Source organism: Octopus sinensis, linkage group LG2 (assembly GCF_006345805.1).
Source record: "Octopus sinensis linkage group LG2, ASM634580v1, whole genome shotgun sequence".
In the NCBI taxonomy this organism is placed as follows: Eukaryota; Metazoa; Mollusca; class Cephalopoda; order Octopoda; family Octopodidae; genus Octopus; species Octopus sinensis.
Window position 1 is genome coordinate 189,327,057 of NC_042998.1, and position 23,060 is coordinate 189,350,116.

The 23,060-nt window shown below is 37.1% G+C and overlaps 1 protein-coding gene across 4 annotated transcripts in view; it reads right to left on the reverse strand.

The window, feature by feature from the left end:
• The window catches only part of LOC115223113 (protein FAM193A), a 78,882-nt gene extending 58,181 nt beyond the window's left edge, over window positions 1–20,701 (reverse strand). For 2 of the 4 annotated variants that reach the window (XM_029793536.2, XM_029793528.2), the window contains exon 1: window positions 19,907–20,700. In XM_029793536.2, the coding sequence (XP_029649396.1) occupies window positions 19,907–20,206 (300 nt within the window). In that variant the 5' untranslated portion in view covers window positions 20,207–20,700. Of the gene's footprint in view, window positions 1–19,906 lie in introns of all 4 variants that reach the window. The other 2 variants (XM_036500583.1, XM_036500584.1) reach the window with 2 other exon arrangements.
• Between the last annotated feature and the right edge of the window lie 2,359 nt (window positions 20,702–23,060).

The window sequence follows — 23,060 nt, forward strand, 5'->3', positions numbered from 1 at the left end:
GATGATGTATGAAAAAGCTAAACCTGCAGCATGCTCTGCTTATGATTGTGAAATGTGTGGCAAAATTTAGAACATGAGCACTACTGAGAAAACATTTCACAATACTTAGAATTCTGCTTGATGTATTTGCTCTAATTTCTATTATTACTAAAATGTGACATTTTTATAGCTTCCTTATTTATGGTGGGAGGTGGGGCAGTTGTGAGATGGGGGAAAACAGTAATTTATGATTGTTTATAAGTCACAGACTAAATTTTGAAGACAATACTAATGATATATGTTGAAAGTGACTTTGACCTGCTATAGAAAATTATTAGAGTAGAAAAATTTAACAAGTGCACTGGAAATCTTAAATCTAAATACGTTTGGATTACTCATAACAGTGAATGTTAATTCTTTGCTAAACTATATTTATGTTACTAAACTATATTATCTTTTATAGACACATTCAGAAATAAATAATAAAATAAAATAATATTAATCTTTCATAAATCTAGATAACAAAACAGTTTCCCCGATATGTAAAAGAATATATATAAACCAAAACAAACCGCAGGAATAACTTTTAAATGAGATTTTAAAAGAGACACTGAATTAGATCACAGGGACAAGAAGAAGAAATAAACACAAATGTCAATGTTTTGATAAAACTAAATGGTAGAACCCCCAGTGTACATTTATTTGATAGTGAATGACAAAGTCTTTATATGAGAGTATAGGAGAATTGAAAACAAAAAAATATCTATGATGTACAAACAGTAAATTCAGTAAAGAAATGAGTTCAAACAATATCTCACAATGATCAGTCAGACTAAAAATACATATATACTCACTTCAAGGTTGAATGGCTAGTATTATGAAAGATATGTCACTAGCAAGTCATGCAAGTATTCAAACCATGTCAGAATAGAGAAATGGACATAAAAGATTAAGGAAAACAAAAAGTGAAAGAGAGCAGATAGAAGAACTAAATTCTTTCCAGCTATAATTAGCCGTGCTAACTCCAACCTTCTCCTATACCAATACAGTTGAGGTCACCTAGATAACAAAGTGACTTGACAATGCAACCAAGTCTTTTTATGTGAACTGTTAAAATAAGATATTTAATTACAAATAGTGCTTCCCATTCACCAAGCTGAAATGCCTAAATATTTTGAACTGATTACACTGTCAAAGTAGAACTGCTTCTTGCTTAAATACTGAACAGAACATCACCTTTTTTTTTGAGTTCTCTCTTGATTTTTCAAGCTTGCATTTAAGTTTTCAGCAATTCTTAAAATATACAAGTAAATTAACCCTTTAGTGTTTAAACCGGCCATATCTGGCCAAAATATTCTACCTATTTTATGTTCAAACTAGTCAGATATGGTCATTCATAGCTACCTTATTGTGTCATTTTAAAAATAAACAATCACATCATTGCCATGTAAACAAACTTAAGCCACTAAGATAGAAGAATCACTGAGTATAGACAGAATTTTGATCATCTGAACTACTAAATTATTCATCCTGATCTCTGCCTCCTACATCAACTTTCGTACAATATCTATTGGCTAACTTACCCATCCTGCTAACGTTAATTTAACCTTAACTGTACCTTAGCACCTCCTACTATGAGTTCCAGAGCTACAGTCAAGGGGAGGAGAGCAACTGTCATGGAAACTACAGTCTTAAATCTATCTACCACATGGTCATTGCAGTTATCTTCTCTTAAAAAGAAATTACACATAGGTATCCACTTAAATGTTTTTATACACACATGCAATTTCTGCCAATACAACATTTTTAGTGACACCTTAACCTTTGAAAATGAATGTTACAAGAAGCATTAGACACACACTGCGTGTGTCTGTCTGTCTGTTTGAGTGTATGTGTGTGCATGTAGTATAGTTTTTTTTCCTGTAGCTGAATGACCTCTCTGTTTCCATCAGCAATGGCTAAACTCAACAGGTGGTATATTGTAGTGCTGTTAATCTTCTACTATAGTTTCAGGCCAACCAAAGCCTTGTGAGTGGATTTGGTAGACAGAAACTGTAAGAAGCCCATCGTATATATGTATACATATATATATATATGTATGTGTGTGTGTGTATATGTTTGTGTGTCTGTGTTTGACACCCCCCCTCCCAACATTGCTTGACAACCGATGCTGGTGTGTTTATGTCCCCGTAACTTAGCTCTTCCATGAGCTCCATCCACTTTGAGTGATCAGCACTTCTTTATGGAGCTGTCTACATCCATCTGCATCACATAAGGTAAACAACATATCAACTCCAAAACACAGGGAGATTAAAGGATGATGAATGCCAAGATGATCTAGGGGGATTTTTTTCAGCTTTATATAGGTTTCTTAGGGTTCTTTATAAACTCCAGCGGTGGCGGTGGTTGTAGTGGTAGTTGTAGCATTAATAGTGCTGGCTGTGAAACCACCACCATGCATCAGCACCATGCTCCCATCGTTGCCACTAGGATGGCTAAGACCGAACATCTTTAATCATAAATGACAGAGATAAGAGTGAAGGGAGTAACGGATGTTGTTTTAATATTTTAACACTGTCAAGCATGAATCACATCAACAATACCACCACTCTTATAATGAACACTACCAATACTACCACAACCATTACCACTGCAAGAATGACAGACAGAGAATGGTAGTGGTAGAGATGGTTGTAGAAGTATAATAGTTAAGTCAATTTCAGTCTTCTCAATAGGTTACTCTTTACTCTTTTACTTGTTTCAGTCAGTTGACTGCGGCCATGCTGGAGCACCGCCTTTAGTCGAGAAACTCGACCCCGGGGCTTATTCTTTGTAAGCCCAGTACTTATTCTATCGGTCTCTTTTGCCGAACCGCTAAGTGACATGTTTTTTGTTTTTTTTATTTTCCCAGTTTTCTGTTGAATTTTTCAGAAGGATGTAAAAGATTCAATGCCATATGGTACATGATCTTCTAGGTCTTCTTTCTCCTTTTGGTGTCCATACTAGTTTTGCATATCCATAATCAGGTTGTGGCAGGACATGACCTGCTAGTCACATTCTTCATAAGACAGCATTGTTTCAATATTTGATATAGCCATAGGAGCAATGCTAGTATAACAACAGTAATAATAGGGGTAGAGAAGAAGTACTGCCAAGAATTAGTTTTCTTTGGGATTCTTATGGTTTATCATTTTTATAAGCTCCAAATGCATACACTGTAAAATATTTCGGTTAACTGGCGTTTGCGCCTGTGGCACATAAAAAGCCCCATTCGAGTGTGGTCATTACCAGCTCACCTTACTGGCACTTGTGTCGGTGTGCAGGTGAGACATTAAAAATTTTTAAAAATACGGCCATTGCCAGTACCACCTGACTGGCCCTTGTGCCGGTGGCATGTAAAAGCACCTACTACACTCTCGGAGTGGTTGGCGTTAGGAAGGGCATCCAGCTGTAGAAACTCCGCCAGATCAAGATTGGAGCCTGGTGCAGCCATCTGGTTCGCCAGTCCCCAGTCAAATCGTCCAACCCATGCTAGCATGGAAAGCAGACGTTAAACGAAGATGATGATGACATATCCACAACACATTGCTAAGGTGTACATAACATGTGTACAAAATGGTAATTATATCATTGATTGAATAAATCAATGTTTAAAACTTGAATATTTTTGCATAAAAAAACTGAATCAACTTTTAGATCAACACAATATATATATACATGCACATACATACATATATATATATATATGTACATACATTCACACACATTTATACATACATTTTCATATACACACAGACGTACCCACACACATATACCTAACTATCTATGAAGAACTGCTACAAAAGACTACCGAGCGCCTCCTCCCTTTTAACTATGATATTAGAGAACAAACGTTCAGGATATCTACCTATCTATAACAATCTACTATGAACTGTTGCTTTCCTGATTTTCCTGTTTTTCTGCTTATTATATTTATAAAAACTTCTGTATAGCTATTTTATAAATGCTTTGATATCATTAGCAACCACCTCACCATCTTTTATTTTGCTGTTCTTTTATTAGCTCAACTGGTATACAGCCGACTCGTTTGACATAGGATTTTAGACATCTGATCCAGTCTAAGCACTAATTGTCTGTGTCTGCAATACGCTTTTTGGACGCATTCTTACCCATTATATATCACCATCATCAATTAACTTCCATTTTCCATGCTGGCATGGGTTGGACAGTTTGACAGGAGCTAACCAGCAAAGATTTGTCCAGACTCTAATTGTCTGTTGTGGCATGGTTTCTACAGCCAGATGCCCTTCCTAATGCCAACCACTTTACAGTGTGTGCTGGGTGCTTTTTATATGTCACCAGCATGGGTGCATTTATGCAGTACCAGCACAAGTGCATTTTATGTGACACCAGCACCTGTAAAGGACAAACCTGTATCTATGGATGACAGTGATTTTACTTAGCATGACACACCTTCTCAAGTACATCAAATCGCCACAATTTCCGGTCCCTTGTCATTTCCTCAGTGAGGCCCAGCATCCAAAAATCTTTTCTCATCACTTTATCCCATATCTTCTTGAGTTTACCCCTTCACAGGTTCCTTCCACAATTAGGGCTTGGCACTTCTCGCAATGATATTCTTACAATGGACCTTTCGGTAGCCCTTTGTGCCATAACCAATCAATGTTCTTCCCTATTTGCAGCAGCTCACATTTCACTTGTATAAAAGAGTGCAGGTAGAACAGTGCTATTAAAGAGACTGGCATGGTTGATCGTATCCAGCTTTGGTTTGGGTACATCTTTTAATCAAGGGAAATGCCTTCCATCCTGCCTTTTTCTCCTCAAGATTTCAGTATCCATGTCTGTGTACCTCCTTGATTTTGTAGCTTCCCACCTCTATTTGGTCTTGTGCTTTGTTTTTGAACTGCATGTATTTATTTTTATACACTTCATTGTAAGGTCAATGGCTGAGCTCTGTCAGTACAATCAGCAGTTGATCTGTGGTTTTGGTGGTAAGTATAATGTCACCTGTGAATAGGAATCAGGTTAGTAGCTCATTGTTGATGATCACCCCACCTCTTCAGCCTAGTTAAGCAGTTAAGAGTTTTGTAAAGACAGCATCTTGAGAATTCTTAATTGGATCTCTTTCATCAGGGTTCGCATTTCTGAGTACTTTGGCGTATTGTGCCTCAACTCCATGCATTTCCAGAGATGTTAGCACTGCATTCAGCTCCCACACTCTCTCTCTATATATATATACATACACACACACACACACACACACACACACATGTATATACACACTGTCATATAGGTATACACTCACACATACACACACACACACATATATATATGCATACACACACCACACACACACACACATGTATATACACACTGTCATATAGGTATACACTCACACATACACACACACACACATATATATATGCATACACACACACACACACACAAGCACATAGGTGCAAAACAAAGTGGAAAAAATTGTACTCGAATACCAAAGATAGAGTAACCCTCATCATTTAACGTCTATTGTCCATGCTGGCATGGGTTGGACGGTTTGACCAGGGCTGGCAAGTTGGAAGGCTGCACCAGACTCCAGTCTCTTTTGGCATGGTATCTACAGCGGGATGCCCTTCCTAATGTCAACCACTCCAAGTGTGTAATGGGTACTTTTACATGCCATCTGCACAGGTGCCATTTGCATGACACCAGTATCTGCCACAACTGCAATTTTACTTGGCTTTATGGAGCTACTATTTTATTAAAGCTGAAAAAAAATCTTGACAAACTGCTCCTCAGAGTTTCATGTGAGTGTTCATGTGACAGTCACAACTGTCTGGTTTGCAAAGATTTTTAATAAAATAGTATATGCACATATGTGTGTGCATGTGTACACACACACACAGTGTCAGGCCACTTGTGAGGTCTCTTCTGAGTGCTATTAGTAACATTGAATCCAGTACAAGCGGCACCCCCACTAGGTTTGCTAGAAGCCCAACAGAACTAAAAACAAGACCTGTCAAAAGGATGGATGACCCTAGTGTAGGTTCAACAACTGTCTAGCAGTAGCATGGATCCTCAGAAATTCCAGTATAGGATCCAGCATGCTGGTAGACTACTGGGAGTGAGGCGCCCCACAGCTTTTGCTAAAGCAAGTCTTTAGGAGGTCAGATATAAAACCTGATGTGCAGGGAATGGCACTGAAGATTTTGGGGATCTTTTGTGTGCACTTGAGATCATGGCTCTCCCACAATCCTGAACCTGTGACCTATATTGGCACCGGATATCTTACCTTGGCTTGTGTCTGAATCATGTCAGTAGGGTGGAGAGGGTCCATAAGTTGCTGTACAAACCTTATTGGACCTAGAATTTTAGGTTATGCATTTGCAAGCAAGGTGATTATTTGATGCCCAGTTGAGTAGGAGGTGCTACAGCGAGCATGGAAAATGCAGACATAAACCCATGTGAAGCCAACTGTTGGTGCAATAACTACAGGCACAAGCATTACTGGTATTTTGCACGGGTAATGGTCAGTGATGGTTTTCCTCAGTCATGAGTGGCCAGGTATCATCATCATCATATATATAGTATCAAGTAAAAAGCACCCATGCTAGCACTAAGTAAAAAATGCTCCCATGCTGGCACCATGTAAAAAGCTCCTGTGCTGGTGCCACATAAAAAGCACCCAGTACATTTTGTAAAGTGTACTGGGTGCATCCAGCCAGGGAAACTATACGAAAACAGACAATTGGAGCCTGGTGCAGCTCTGCAGCTTGCAAGCTCCTTGTCAAACTGTCCAACCTATGGTAGCATGGAAAACAGATGTTAAATGATGATGATATATATATATATATATATATATATTATATATATATATATATATATATATATATATAGGCACAGGAGTGGCTGTGTGGTAAGTAGCTTGCTAACCAACCACATGGTTCCGGGTTCAGTCCCACTGCGTGGCATCTTGGGCAAGTGTCTTCTGCTATAGCCCCGGGCCGACCAATGCTTTGTGAGTGGATTTGGTAGACGGAAACTGAAAGAAGCCTGTCGTATATATGTATATATATATATATATATATATATTGACCCTATGAATATGTATGTGTGTGTTTGTGTTTGTCCCCCTAGCATTGCTTGACAACCGATGCTGGTGTGTTTACGTCCCCGTCACTTAGCGGTTCGGCAAAAGAGACCGATAGAATAAGTACTGGGCTTACAAAGAATAAGTCCCTGGGTCGATTTGCTCGACTAAAGGTGGTGCTCCAGCATGGCCGCAGTCAAATGACTGAAACAAGTAAAAGAGTAAAGAGTATATATATATATATATATATAAATCCAAACATGAAAACACAAAGAGAAAACACAACAACGCGAGGATGTGGAACAAGTATAGTGTTATTGGACGCTCAGGAAAGGAACGAATGAGGGAGGATTTAACGTTTCGAGTGGAGCTCTTTGTCAGGAAGGGAAGACAGAGGGAAAAAAAAAAAAAAAAATCGCCAACGATACAGACGCGGTCACATATTGAATGTATATGTCTAAGTGTGTGTGTATTTATAAATCAAATCGAACTGATTTGTGAATATAGAATTGTATTGCCTAATAAATAGCATACATATTGATGCAAACAATTTCATTCCACACTAAATTGTGTGTGTGTAGGTATATGCATCTGTATTAACAGCAGTGTTAATTTGTGTAATAGATCTGTAGCCATACATACATGCACATGTATATGTGTATATTTTATGAGTGTGTGTATGCAATGATTTGTGAATATACAATAATATTGCATAATGCATAGCATGTATATTAATGCAAACATGTAAACAATTTTTTCCACACTATATTATACACTGTGCGTGTGTTTCAGTGGAGTTTACTCATATTCAAGTAGATCTATAGTCATATATACATGCGTGTGTGTATATATACATGTACAGCTCCATATATACATACATGCATATACCTTTGAATATGCAAACCTATATATATATATATATATATATATATATACACACACTCACACATATATATATACCTTTAAATAAGAAAACCTATATATATTAAATGTATACATAGATGTATATACATATATGCACACATCATCATCACTTAATGTCCAGTTTCCATGCTGGCATGGGTAGGATGATTTGAGAACTACTGAGATGCATCAAGCTCCAATGTCATCTTTTAGTTTTGGCATAGTTTCTAAGGCTGGATGTCCTCTGTAATGCCAACCACTTAAAGTGTTCTGGGTGCTTTTTTTATGCCACTGGCACTAGTGAGGTTGCAAGGCAACATGCAAGACAGAAAAGAAAAGAGAAAGAAAGGGAAGAAAACACTCCCTCTGCTAAGAAGTATTCGGGAGGGAAAGGTGGAAATGAGTGGCTGTTATACCAGCTGTCAAAAGGCTAAAATATGATAGCAGGACACACACAGGTGTCTTGCTATAAAGAAGATATGTGGCTGAAGGAGATAAGAGGAAGGTAATGATTGGGTGCTAGAGCAACCTAGCAAGGAACTAGTAGACACACACACACAAGTATATATATGAGCGTGTACATATAAATACATATGCAGGTGTGGCAGTGTGGTAACAAGTTTGTTTGCGACTGTGAGTGTATGTCTTGACATTGAATAATAGTTGTAAATGAGTGTTACTGATATACAAGCAGCGTCATTTCCAATATTCTGCAAGAACATGTCTGGCTTGTAGAAATATTACCTTATTGGAAACTGGTGAAGGTTAGCAACAGGAAGAGCATCCATTTGTAAAAAGTCTGCCTCAAAATCCATCCAAAAGTGGATGTGTCCAGTCTGCTGGGTGGTTGGTATTAGGAAGGGCATCCAGCCGTAAAAACCCCGCCAAAACAGACACAGAAGTCTGGTGCAGGCTCCTGTCAAACTGTCCAACTCATGTCAGCATGGAAGGCAGACATTAAATGATGATATATAATGCATATATATAGAGAGTTGTCATTTGTTTCTTCCCACTGCTATTTGAATTACTGCCACTTTTGTTTATCATTTTATGAAGTCTGAATAAATTTTACCTCTCTTCAAATAAAGGACAATTGAATGCCAGGTAGAAGAAACAGGCATTTTTGACACTTTCTTTTCATTGCTTTCAGTCAAGGTTCCAAAGCTACCAAACCCACTCAAGACATTTATGCTGTGTATGAAAATGCTATTGCTGAAAGAACTGCACAGAAATGGTTTTCCTGCTACAAGATGGAAAATTCAACCTCACAGACTCTCTACATTCTGGCCAACCTGTTTAGTTCAATGTGGATTGATTAAACCAGCTCATCCTCAAGGAACGGCACCAATCCTCTTAGGAATTGGCCAACAGATGAGATACTCTAATGATATAATTGCCTGTCACCTTCCTTGATGAGTAAAGTCCAAAAATTTAGTGCGCAAGTGCCGCATTCTCTGAATGAAAGAGACAGACTCCAGTGCTCATCTATCACTAAACACCTGGCTACTCACTGTCACAGATAGAGATTTCTTTATTGCACGGTCACCAATGATGAAAAATGGTGTATTTACATCAGTAAGAAATAGAGGAAACAACGGCTGAGTCTTGACAAGCAAGCAACACCTCAAATCAAGTTGGAGCTGCATCCACACAAGATAATAATTTGTTTGAAAGGATTAGGAAGAGTAAATCCACTGTGATATGCTTGAAAACTCTGTGCAGAGCTTTACGTTCAGCAAATGCAATAGCTCGATGAGGCAATCCAGACAAAACAACCAAGTCAATGATGCAACAAGATTCTTCAACACAACAATGTTTGCTGTTTGCTCTCATGTTGCTAGTTTGACCAAAAATGCTATTCAAGAAATGAGTTGGGAAGTTCTACAACACACAGTATTCACCAAATATAGCACCTTCAGATTACCACCTTTTTTAGTTGCTATGACGACATGGAGCTGAAAACATAGCTCAATGAATTCTTCATGTTAAGAAGTGGTGATTTCTACTATCAAAGCATTGACATGCTAGTGGAATGCTGGAAAGAGTCATGAACAATATATTAGTGACTAATCTGCTCAAACTCTTGATGAAAATACAACTTAAAATTTTTTTTAAAATAAATTTATCAAAAACAAAACACTAGTATATATAATACACTATACTTTTTCTTTTTTGCATTTATCTCCTAGCATTTCCACTTTCTTGCCATAATATCTCTACTTAATTGTTCTGTTTGTCTTTTTTTTATCTGAAACAAGGGTAATTAAAACAGACTGGGAATGAGTGACAGTCACAGATGTAAAATGCAGATGAAGTAATGAAATATTTTGCTCTGAAGTCACTGGCACTTTAATCAAAATTAAACTAAATTTTTATCATAAATTATATCTATTTTATCAATTTCACACATGCACACATACACACACACAATGTATAAATATATATGAAGTTAACTATTAAACTTTTGTTTTCAAAATATTATGCTCACATAACATAAGATTTTATACATCACACACGCATGCATATATATATATATATATACACATATATATATATTGTTACATTATTTTTCTTTCCCTTTTAACCTGTCTTTGCCTTCTCTAAAATAAACCTTCCTTCCTTTTTCCAGGTAAAGGATAACACATTCACATGCACATATGTATTAGTATGCACATGTACAGATGTATATATAAATATGCATATATATGGCTGTACATGTACATGTGTGTGTCAGCATGGTAAGAAGCTTGTTTCCCTACATGGTTGTGGGTTCAGTCTGACTGTGTAACACCTTGTCATCTACTATGGCCTTAATGCAACTAAAGCCTTGAGTGGATTTGGTAGACAGAAAGTGAAAGAAGCCTACCATATGTATGTATGTACACATGTATGAGGGTAGGTAGAAATGTATGTAAATACATATATACATGTGTGTATTTTATAAGTATCTACAGATCTATATACATTGTTTGCATAGATGCAATGCATACATATATACAGACACATATTATGCATAGATTCAATACATATGCAGTGATACCAGTGCCGGTGGCACGTAAGAGAACCATCCGAACGTGGCCGTTGCCAGTGCCACCCCGACTGGCCTCCGTGCCGGTGGCACGTAAAAAGCACCATCCGATTGTGGCTGCTGCCAGCCTCGCTGGCCCCTGTGCCGGTGGCACATAAAAAGCACCCACTACACTCACGGAGTGGTTGGCGTTAGGAAGGGCATCCAGCTGTAGAAACACTGCCAGACCAGACTGGGCCTGGCGCAGCCTTCTGGCTTCCCAGACCCCAGTTGAACTATCCAACCCATGCTAGCATGGAAAGCGGACGTTAAACGATGATGATGATGATATATATATATATATATATAAATATATGTATATGTACATATATGTGCGTGTGTGCGTTTTACTATCTCGTCACCTTGACAGTGGACAATGGTTGTAAGCAAGTGTCCTTGTCATGCAAGGTGTTATTTGTTTTCAGTCTCCCAAGTAATCATGTTTGGGTACAGTGAAATATTACCTTACTTGGAAATAGGTATGGGTCAGCAATGGGAAAGGCATCCAGCTCTATGAAATTTGTCTGATCCTTGTGAGCATGCGAAAGGGGATGTTTCACAAATCACAAATCCCTTCAGGTAGATAGCTCTGCTCAATCTGTAAAAAAGGTGTGGTTAGGTAGAAATTCCATAAGATGCACCAAGTGTAAGCTTTGGACACATGAAAGGTGCAGCAATATCAGAGGAAGGTTAACAAGGAACCTAACTTTTGTATGTAGAAGATGCAAAAGTACAATAAATGCTGAAAATAGACTCCATCAACTGCTAAGGGGGCAAGCTAGATGTAGTAGAGAGTTTCTGTTATCTAGGTAACCAATTTAATAGTGGAGGTGGATGCTCCAAGAGAGTAGCTGTGAGAATAAGATTAGACTGGGCAAAGTTCAGAGAGCTCCTACCCCTACTGGTAACAAAGGGCCTTTCTCTCAGGGTGAAAGGCAGATTGTTTGATGCCTGTGTATGAATAGCTATGCTGCATGGCAGTGAAATATGGGCTATTACAGACAAGGACATGCACAGCCAGTATGCTTCGCTGGATGTGCAATGTCAGTGTGCATGTTCAACAGAGTGTAAGCATCTTGAGAGAAAAGTTAGGCATAAGAGGAATCAGATGTGGTGTGCAAGAAAGACAACTGCACTGGTATGATCATGTGATGTGTATGGACAAGGGAAACTGTGTAAAGGAGTAGAAATTTTTAACTGTGGAGGGAACCTGTGGTAGAGGTAGACCCAAGAAGACATGGGATGAGGTGAGGAACATAATCTTCAAACTTTGAGCCTCACAGAGGCAATGACTAGTGACTGAGACCTCTGGTAATGTGCTGTGCTTGAGAGGACCCATCAAGCCAAGTGCACCCATGCTGGTGGCACATAAAGAACATATTTTGAACAATGGGCCTGACGGAGGCAAAATGGATGAGTTTCTTTCAAGTACTGGGTCTCACGGAAGCGAGGTGGCCAAGTTCCTTTCGGGTGTTGGGCCTCACAGAGACAATGACCAAGACCTTTGGCATTATGTCATGCTTGAAAAGAAGACCCATCAAGCTGAGCAAAATCGCAGTCATGGCAAACACACCCTGGTGTCATGCCAGTGGCACATAAAAGCACCCATTACACTTTCAAAGTGGCTGGCATTAGGAAGGGCATCCAGCAGTAGGAAACCATGCCAACTCAAACTGGAGTCTGGTGCAACCTTCCAGCATGGATAACAGACGTTAAATGATGATGACAATGACATGATGATAATATTTTTAACCAAGACATTACAACTGTATCAGTTCAAGTGCTTCAATTCTGTATGTATGTATATATATATACACACACAGATGATTGCTGACATTTATCAATGGTTTCTCCCATTGTTTTGATGATTCGGGCTTGCTAGTATATATATATATAATACATATATGCATAACCACATATGCATATATATATCTACAACTGTATACAAACACTATATACACACACCATCATTTTAACATACATTTTCCATGCTTACATGTGTCAGACAGTTTACTGCAGGTTTTCTACACCTGGATGGCTTTTCTGTCACCATGATATATACATAGAAATATCATCAACATTGTTTAATGTCCATTCTTCATGCTAGCATGACTTGAACAGTCTGACAGGAGCCAATGAGCTAGAGGACTGCATCAAGCACCAATGTCCAATTTGACGTGGTTTCTGTAACTAGATGCCCTTCCTAATGCCAATCACTTCACAGAATGTACTGAGAGTCATTTATATGGCAGCAGCAGTAGTGAGGTAACCAGATACCTAGCAAGGCATGACCCCTCAAATGAGGTAGGTGTATATTGCAGGAAGTGGCTTAATGCTAAGTGATAAGAGGTTAAAGTATGATAGACAAAAACAAGTGTCTTGCAGTAGAAGAAATACATAGCCACAAATATGGTGAATAGGTATCAGGATATATCTTCAAGTTACACGAAGGAGAATATATACATACATTCATGTATATACACACACACACATATATACATGCATATCATATGTGTACATACATCTATATACATATGCCAATATATATAAGTATACATAGATATATGTGCAATGGTGTCTGTGTGTGTGTATATATATATATATACACACACAAACACATGCATGTATACAGAGATATTACACACATATATATGCACACACATCTATACACATAAATCTGTAATGGTGTCTGTCTGTGTGTATGTTTGGGATTAATCTAACTCCTCCCACACCGTCCAACTGATTTTAATGATTCATGGCACATAGGTAGATCACATGCCCTGAAGTTCAAATAAGGCCAGAATTTTTCGAACAGTCTATAATGCTTAGCTGGCATCAGCTTTTGTGAGCTCAATCGGGCGTTGAATGTAAATTCCCATAACGATATTATTTTTCCTGTAGCTTTTGCATTTTTTCTCGTGTAAAATTTCAACAAAATCGATAGACTAGTCACTAAGGAAATGCTTATTCAATACAAGGTCAGAGGTGGGCTTAACTTCAACACAGAAAACACGAGCAATGCTGGGTCCAGCAGCTACCTATATATGTAAAAACATCATCATCGTTATATACATAGATATTTATATGTATATAGGAAGACAAATATATATACACACACAAGCATATATACATACACATATACCTGTTCACACACATGTATATGAGTGTACAGATGTGTGTATGTATATATGCATGTATGTACATGCATATATTCATATACAAATGCACACATGTAGAGAAAGAAACAATTACAAATATATAGTGAGTGTGTGTATATATTGTTTCAGTCATATGACTGCGGCCGTGCTGAAGCACTGCCTTAGTCGAACAAATCAATCTCAGAACTTGTTCTATCATTCTCTTTTGCTGAGCCGTGAAGTTATGTGGACGTAAACACACCAACATCAGTTGCCAAGTGATGGTGAGGGGGACAAACACAGACACACAAATACACACACACATATATATATATATATATATATATAATGGGCTTCTTTCAAGTTCCGTCTACCAAATACCAAATCCACTCACAAGGCTTTGGTCAGCCCGAGGCTAAAACAGAAGACATGTGCCCAACATGCCATGCAGTGGGACTGAACCCAGAAGCATGTGGTTGAGAAGCAAGTTTCTTACTACACAACCACTATATATATATATACACACACATATATATACATATATATATACATACACACCTGACTGTGTTTCCTAATCAGTTTCAGATTCAATCCCTTTGAGTCACACCTTGGGCAAGTGATTTCTACAATAGTCTCAATGAATAAAGCCATGTAAATAGATTGTTAGCAGAAGCTGTTGCACATATATCTATGTGTGTGTGTGAGGGAATGTGTGTCTACCTTGTCTTAATGCATGATAGTCATAAACAAACATCATCAATGTCATAAAAGTAGTGTCAATTATTTCCAATGAAAACATGCCCAACCACAGGAAAATATTAACTTGCTTGGAAAAAAATCAAAAGATCGCAAAAGGATAGCATCTGGCTACAGAAAATTTGCCTTAATGAATTACATGCAGGTATGGAAAATGGACATTAAATCATCATCATCATTTAACGTCCGCTTTCCATGCTAGCATGGGTTGGACAATTTGACTGAGGGCTGGCGAACTAGATGGCTGTGCCAGGCACCAATTTGATCTGGCAGAGTTTCTACAGCTGGATGCCCTCCCTAACGGTAACCACTCCGAGAGTGTAGTGGGTGCTTTTACATGCCACTGGCGTGAGGGCCAGTCTGGTGGTACTGGCAACGGCCATGCTCAAAATGGTGTTTTTTACGTGCCACCTGCACAGGAGTCAGTCCAGTGACACTGGTAACATCCTCGCTTGAATGTTTTGTTCACGTGCCACCGGTACAAGTGCCAGTAAGGCGTCGCTGGTAACAATCACGCTCAAATGGCGCTTTTTACATGTCACTGGCACAGAAGCCAGAGAGTTGCTCTGGCAGTGATCCCACTTGGATGGAGCTGTTAGCGCTCTATTGGCACAGGTGCCAGTCATCGAATTTGGTTCAATTTCGATTTCACTTGCCCCAACAGGTCTAAATGATGACATTTATAGGTAAATGCCTATGCATTTGTAGGCGTATGTCTGTGCATGAGCGTAAAATACACATTCTGTTAACCCAATGTCAAATATCACCATCATCATCATCATTTAACATCCATTGTCCATGCAGCCATGGATTGGACAGTCTTACTGGGCTGGCACGCTGGAAGGCTGTGCCTACTGCATATATGGCTGAGCATCTATTGCCAGGACTGCCTTGGTGATGTGATGAGTCATGGTCATTAGCACCTTGGTAGGATTTGAACTCAGAATGTGAAGAGCTGGAACAGACACCACGAAGCATCTTGCTGGACACTAATAACTGCTTATCCACCTCTTAGGGCTGGTATTTTATTTAACTCCAAAAGGATGAACAGCAAAATTGACACTGACATACAGGTGAATTGAAAACCACGAAGCATTTGCCACATATGTTTGTATGTATGTGTATCAAAACAGGATTTTGAAAAAAATTTTATATTATTTACTGACACTTTCCAATGTCTTGTTTTGATATATAATTATTCTGCAAAATTATTTTCCAGTATTTTCAATTCTTATTGCATACCTCACACAAATATATCTACATAACATAAGTATTTGGAATAAGCAGATGTGCTTCAAGATGACATATCTTGGATTTTAGCTAAATTTCATATACACACACACACATATAAACATACACAATCACAACAAATATTCACATACATATATGTTTGCAAATATACAGTCATAAACAGATAAACATACACACACACTATCAGCGTGTGCGTACGCTTGTATATGTGTTGCTGTGACGCTAAAGGCTACTCTAAAGACACAGGACTTAAGCAATTCCAAAACGCTGTAGCTTACAACACCAGAACTATAATAATGAACTTACAAAAGCATGAAACCTATTTTTTTTAAGTAGAAGCACAATTTGTTACTGGTACTTTTTTTTTTAATAGAAGGAATGAATGGTTACGTCAGGAATTAAGAAACGGGGGACACGAATTTATTTATGCATAGAAATACAACTACAGATCGTGCTAATTTCCCTTCCTTCAAAACCAACACTGGAGCTTTTTGCAAGGTCGTTTGTCATGCTAGAAATAACAGCCTAGTTTTCCTTCAAATCACACAATGCTGTCTGACAAGAGGAAAGATCATTTTAATTATGTAGACTTTACAAACGCTATATCGCGAGATTGCAAAAAGACGAGATGGTCTCTGCTGGAACGCCTGTGTCCATAGGTCATCTCGATCAGGGTCGATATGTAGATAAATAACTTCTATTTCTTTATTACTTATTAGCGTGAGAAACTGCCAGCAGTAGTAGTAGTCTATTTGCCACAAGTGTAACAAAACCACAAATGTTTAGGATTGAGTCAATTCTCTTTGATGACTGGCAATACAAGCTTTATACATAATCGACCTTGAAATTAACTCCCTAATTTAATTATTATCAAAAATGTTTTACTGCTGCTTTATTTTTTTCTTAAGCACCCTTTAAAAAAATAAAAAAGAGACTCAAAAACGAGAAGTGATAATAATCGCTTATGCTGCTGATGTTTTTATTGATTAGCCCCAGGTCAACCTGATCGAGCTGATGTCTGATCAAAGGCATTCCAATCGTAACCATTAAAATTTTTTTTAATGATGTATACCTAAGGCTACATTATTCAATATGTCCACCGTATTTTTTTTTAAAGACGTAGGCTGCAGTCTGGGTGAGATTTAGCTGTTTATTCTAGCAAATCGTGCGACAACATACATTGAAAGCTCCTTCGTTGGTTCGTTATAATCATTTGTATGTGACATATTTTACAACGATGGCAAAGCTGACTGACTGGTTAACAACTTGATGAATGGTGAATGAAACAAACCTCGTCCGATAAACCGACGAACGATTGATAAAATAGATCAGAGAATACCTGTAGCTTTCTTTACATTAGCTTTCCCCTTCCGACTCAGGTAGCAACAACGAAGAGCAGTTAAGTGGAATATAGGGGGATTACAACAAAATTATGCAAGGAGTTATTTAAAATTATAATGGAAGTTGTAATCATTATATGGGGGGGTCATTTTAAAATCGAAATAGGTAGAAAAAAAAGAACTCGGAGGTTTCACATTTCTCTTAATTAGATGTAAATAATTTTTAAATGATGTCTTGCTTCAAATTACAGAATACGACAAATCTGTTGATTGCTAAAAGAATTTACGTGGTTAAGTCTACGCTAAAGGAGGCGTCTCTGCGTTTTACATTAGAGCAATGTGTATATATACACACACACACACTATATATATATATATATATATTATATATATAAACTAGTAGAACCACACACACACACCATCAAAGTCACAGAAGACACGTTTGTAAAAAGTAAGTCTAAGGACTATATTACAGTGTCCCGAAGTCGAATTAACGACCAAGGGTTTGATCAAGGCCCATCTCAACTCACGATACATTTTTATGGTCATTATACTTCCTAACACACATTATATATATATATATATATATACGTATATATATATATATACACACACACACACACAATGGTAAATTCCGGTAACTGAAGGAACTCGTTGGTGATGATTGCGTGGGTAACAATTACCCCACAGTACTTTATATATGGGGTATATAAATGTGTGTGCATGCGTGTGTGTGTATACACATGCACACACACACACACAAAGGTAGGGAGAGTTTGCTAAAGGATTACAATGATTATACACGCCTGTGTCTATAGAGATAGATAAGTGTAATATACATAAATATAGAGAGGGGGGGACATGTTGACTGTAGTTAACTTCTGTTCAGGCAACTGAGTGGACGAGGCAGAAACACACACTACATGTGTATATGTATATATATATATATATATAGATAGATAGGTATATATATACACACATAATGCGTGTGTGTGTGTGAAAACACACGTCTAGCCTTTCTACACAGACATCTCTTACGTCAAATAAAAATCGTCAAGATGGCGTCGTCGGTCACGTGATAGTGATGGTATTGCAGTCAGCAGACATTGAGTTAATGTAGCAAAGAGGTGTTTGGACAAGCATCTTGTGTGTATGCATGCATATTACATAAATACACACACACGTATATACATTTATAAATATATATATATACACATCTATATATATATTAGTCGGTTTGGGAGGGTTTTTTTTACTCGAAAGCATACTAGGTTAAAAGAGCAACATAGGGGGACTGAATGTTTCTTGCCTCTCACACACAGATATTTTATTCAAGCATTTTTCACTGTTGCTTCAGTTCTGAACTTCCTATCCGTCCAAAAATGTTTCCGTTAGATATAACACAAGTCAAGTAGTATTCAGCTTAAATCACATGGCAATAAAGTCAGATTTCCACAAGAATTTAACTTAATTAGCAACATATATATATATATATCCACATAAACATACCTATATTGTAATCATGCTCATACAATGTATCTATATCAATACATACGTTTGTTATATATATGTATATATACATATATATATATATATACACACATACCTATATTGTATTCATGCTCATACAATATATCTATATCAATACATATCTATCTATACATACGTTTGTTTTATATATACATATATATATATATATATATAATATATATATATATATATATATCCACATAAACATACCTATATTGTAATCATGCTCATACAATGTATCTATATCAATACATACGTTTGTTATATATATGTATATATACATATATATATATATATACACACATACCTATATTGTATTCATGCTCATACAATATATCTATATCAATACATATCTATCTATACATACGTTTGTTTTATATATACATACATATATATATATATATATATATATACACACATACCTATATTGTATTCATGCTCATTACAATGATACAATACATACCTATCTATACACACGTTTGTATATATAAATACACACACACATACCTATATTGTATTCATGCTCATATAATGATATATCTATATCAATACATACCGATCTATACATACGTTTGTGTATATATACACATACAGTTTACTAAATCATTATAATATTATTATTGAAGTTAAAATTAAAAAGGAAAAACCCGAACCCAACCCAACCCAAATCCAAACCAAACCCCGTTTCTTTCCTCACTCACCACCCTGGACGGACCAGAAGAAGAATTATATCAAAACATACATACATAAAAAAAAAAAAATGTTCAACTTGTTATATATCGATTAAGAAGAAATACCAGCAGCAAATGCAATGCAATACAATTTACAAACTTACACAAGTACTGTCATTAGGTGTTTGCGTTGGCAGAGTTTGTTGCTGATATATGACATCCGACGTTGACGAGGCAGAGGCAGGAGTGGCACAACCACCACCAGAGCTTGGTGGCGGCGTCGAAGAAGAAGAAGAAGAGGACGACGACGACGACGTTGTTGTCGTAGTGGAGGTGGAGGTGGAGGTCGTGGTGGTCACCGTCAAATTATTAGAGACGACGTGATTGAAATTGACCACGTTTTTGACAGTCACATTTTTCTTATTTTTTCGACGCTTTGTTTTCTTGTTGTCAACAGAACTCATTTTCTGGGGTGTCGATTTTTTTCTTAAGTGCTTTTTTTGTTTTGTTTCGTGTTTGTGTTTTTGTGTTTGTTTTTTTTTTGTTGTTTATATGTTGGAATTTTGTTTTGTACGGAAACAAATGTAAGTAAGTAAGTAATAGTAATAGTAGTAGTACTAGTAGTAATAATAAACAAGTCTAGATGGGGAGATTTTTATAAAGCTGTCAAAAAAAAGAGGTAACGTGAGTAGAGAAATTGAAAGAGTATAATTTACACACTCAGATCAGATTATAAAATAATAACAACAATAATGATACAGTTATTGGCGATCCTCTTTGTAATTGTAATTTGCCAACAAGTAGTATTGACAATGAAATAATTCTTGTTGCCAAAATCTATTATAACTGTACATCATCCTAACCAAAAGTTCCAAGTTCCATAAATATTCTGATCCCATGTCAATATGGCGCTCACTACATCACACCCACAATGCATCGCTCTCTGACACACACACACACTTTCTGCTCACTCTCTCTCTACTTGCTCTTTATCTATCTAACTAACACTCTCTCTAGTTGCGCTCTTTCTCTATCTATCTCTCGCTCTACTTCCTCTCTATCTCTCGTTGTATTTGCTCCCTCTCTATCTCTCGTTGTATTTACTCTCTCTCTCTCTCTATCTATCTCTCGCACCACTTCCTCTCTCTCTCTCTATCAATCTATCTCTCGCTCTACTTCCTCTCTTTGTATTTGCTCCCTCTCTATTTCTCGTTGTATTTGCTCTCTCTCTCTCTCTGTCTATCTATCTATCTATCTATCTATCTATCTCTCGCTCTGTTTGCTCTCTTACCCTCTCCGTCTATCTCTAGCTCTACCTGCTGCTCTCTCTCTTTCTCGCTTGCTCTCTTACCCTCTCCGTCTATCTCTCGCTCTACCTGCTGCTCTCTCTCTCTCTCTCTCTCTTTCTCTCCCTCGCTTGCTTTCTCACTCGTTCACACACTCTCACTCTTACTCGTTCATTCACTGCTAGATTTCTTCTTCTGCAGCTGTAAACGTTTTCAAAGCACACACGCTTTCAAGAATGAAAACCCACGCAAATCCACCTCATTTAAACTTTCGATCAGGACCTCAATCCTTAAAATTTTACTAATATTTATTCCATATATACATATATATTTTTTTTCCTCTCATATATATTATATATATATACATATATATATTATATATATAGTGTGTGCGCGCGCGTATGAAAACATTTCGAATACATCCTCTGCTGAAATATCTTTATTTGTTTTTTTAAACGCAGAATGAAAAAAAAAAGTAGAAACGTGTGGACTCGATCTTATCTAAATTCAACAATTATTTACAACATTGATAGCTATACGCCTTTGGTTATATATTTTCTGTCAAAATATTTACTATTCTCTTTTAATGCGGAACTATAAACACATCGGGAAAAACATTCCTTTCACACAAGCTTGGTAAATTGATATTATATGCAACAGGCATCTTGCATAATCCAATTTAGAAAGATAAACAAATAAAGTGGGTAAATCAAATGTGTGTGTATTCAATAAATAAGAGAGAAGTTAAGCGTGGAATGTTTATGTTTTAGAAAATTCCACTTGGCCATCCCCTTCGTGTACTGTACTGGCAGGTGCCTGTTATATCAAGCAATCGATCTGCTACAAAGAAAGAAAGAAAACAGCTTATAATTACTAATTTTACGGTTTTTACCATGTTATAAATACACGTGTGTGTTGGTATATTTTTCGTGGAACAAGGAAGAGAAATAATTTGTGCTATAAACGAAACTCTGGACCCTTGGGTCACAACCGATATAAATATTTGTTGGCATTAATGCCTATTTGTTTGTTTGTTTGTTTTTTATTTATTAGCATGTAAATTTAGATTTAAAAAATTGTAATTGTTCAATTTTTCAATATTTTCTAGTTCTCCGGTTACGATTTTATTTTTCTGAAGTATTCTTGTTGACAAATGAATTTTCTATTGTATTGATTTAATTTAACTACACATAACGACACTTGTGTAACTGTTCTTCGGCGTGTCTCAGGCGTATTCTGTGGATTGTTAGGGGAGGCGGTGGCTGCTTTACTGGTGATGCCAAGGAACACGGAAAGAGAGAATAAGGAATAGTAGTGGGAAGCATTTTACCACATGCTTCAGCTTCCTCTCTATCTTTTCTCACCCCGCTCTCTTCTAAGTCTGCAGCACAAGCCAACACCCATCACTTCCGAACTGTCAGCTGAATACTTTTGAAACAAGCCGACAGTTATTGGAAATTCAGCTTCACAGCTGAAATGGCTATACAACGAAAAGGACTGTCTTCAATTAAATCGAAATCGAACAATACATTACTGGTACTGATTACTCCTAATCCAACGGAATTAAAACTTAAATCGATGAGAAGGCAAACTAATAATGTGAAACCTACCACCTGACGTTCTAATCTATTAACTTCCTAGGCGCTTTATTTGTGTTCTATCGATTTCTACAGTATTACATCGATCTCATCAAAGATACGTTGTCATTTATCTCAACAATTTATATGTATTTTGTTATAAAATAAAATTCTTCAGAAGTATCCTTTGGCATAAAATAAATTATACAGAAGCTACAATACATTCGTCATAATATGTTTATTATGTTTGGCTAAGATAGTATAATAATCTTTTCTGCTCTAGGCACAAGGTCCGAAATTTTGGGGGAGGGGCCAGTCGATTAGATCGACCTCAGTACATAACTGGTACTTAATTTATCGACTCCGAAAGGATGAAAGGCAAGGTCGACCTGGCGGAATTTGAACTCAGAACGTTATAATAATATGATACTGGATAAGGAAAGGTTGATTGTGCC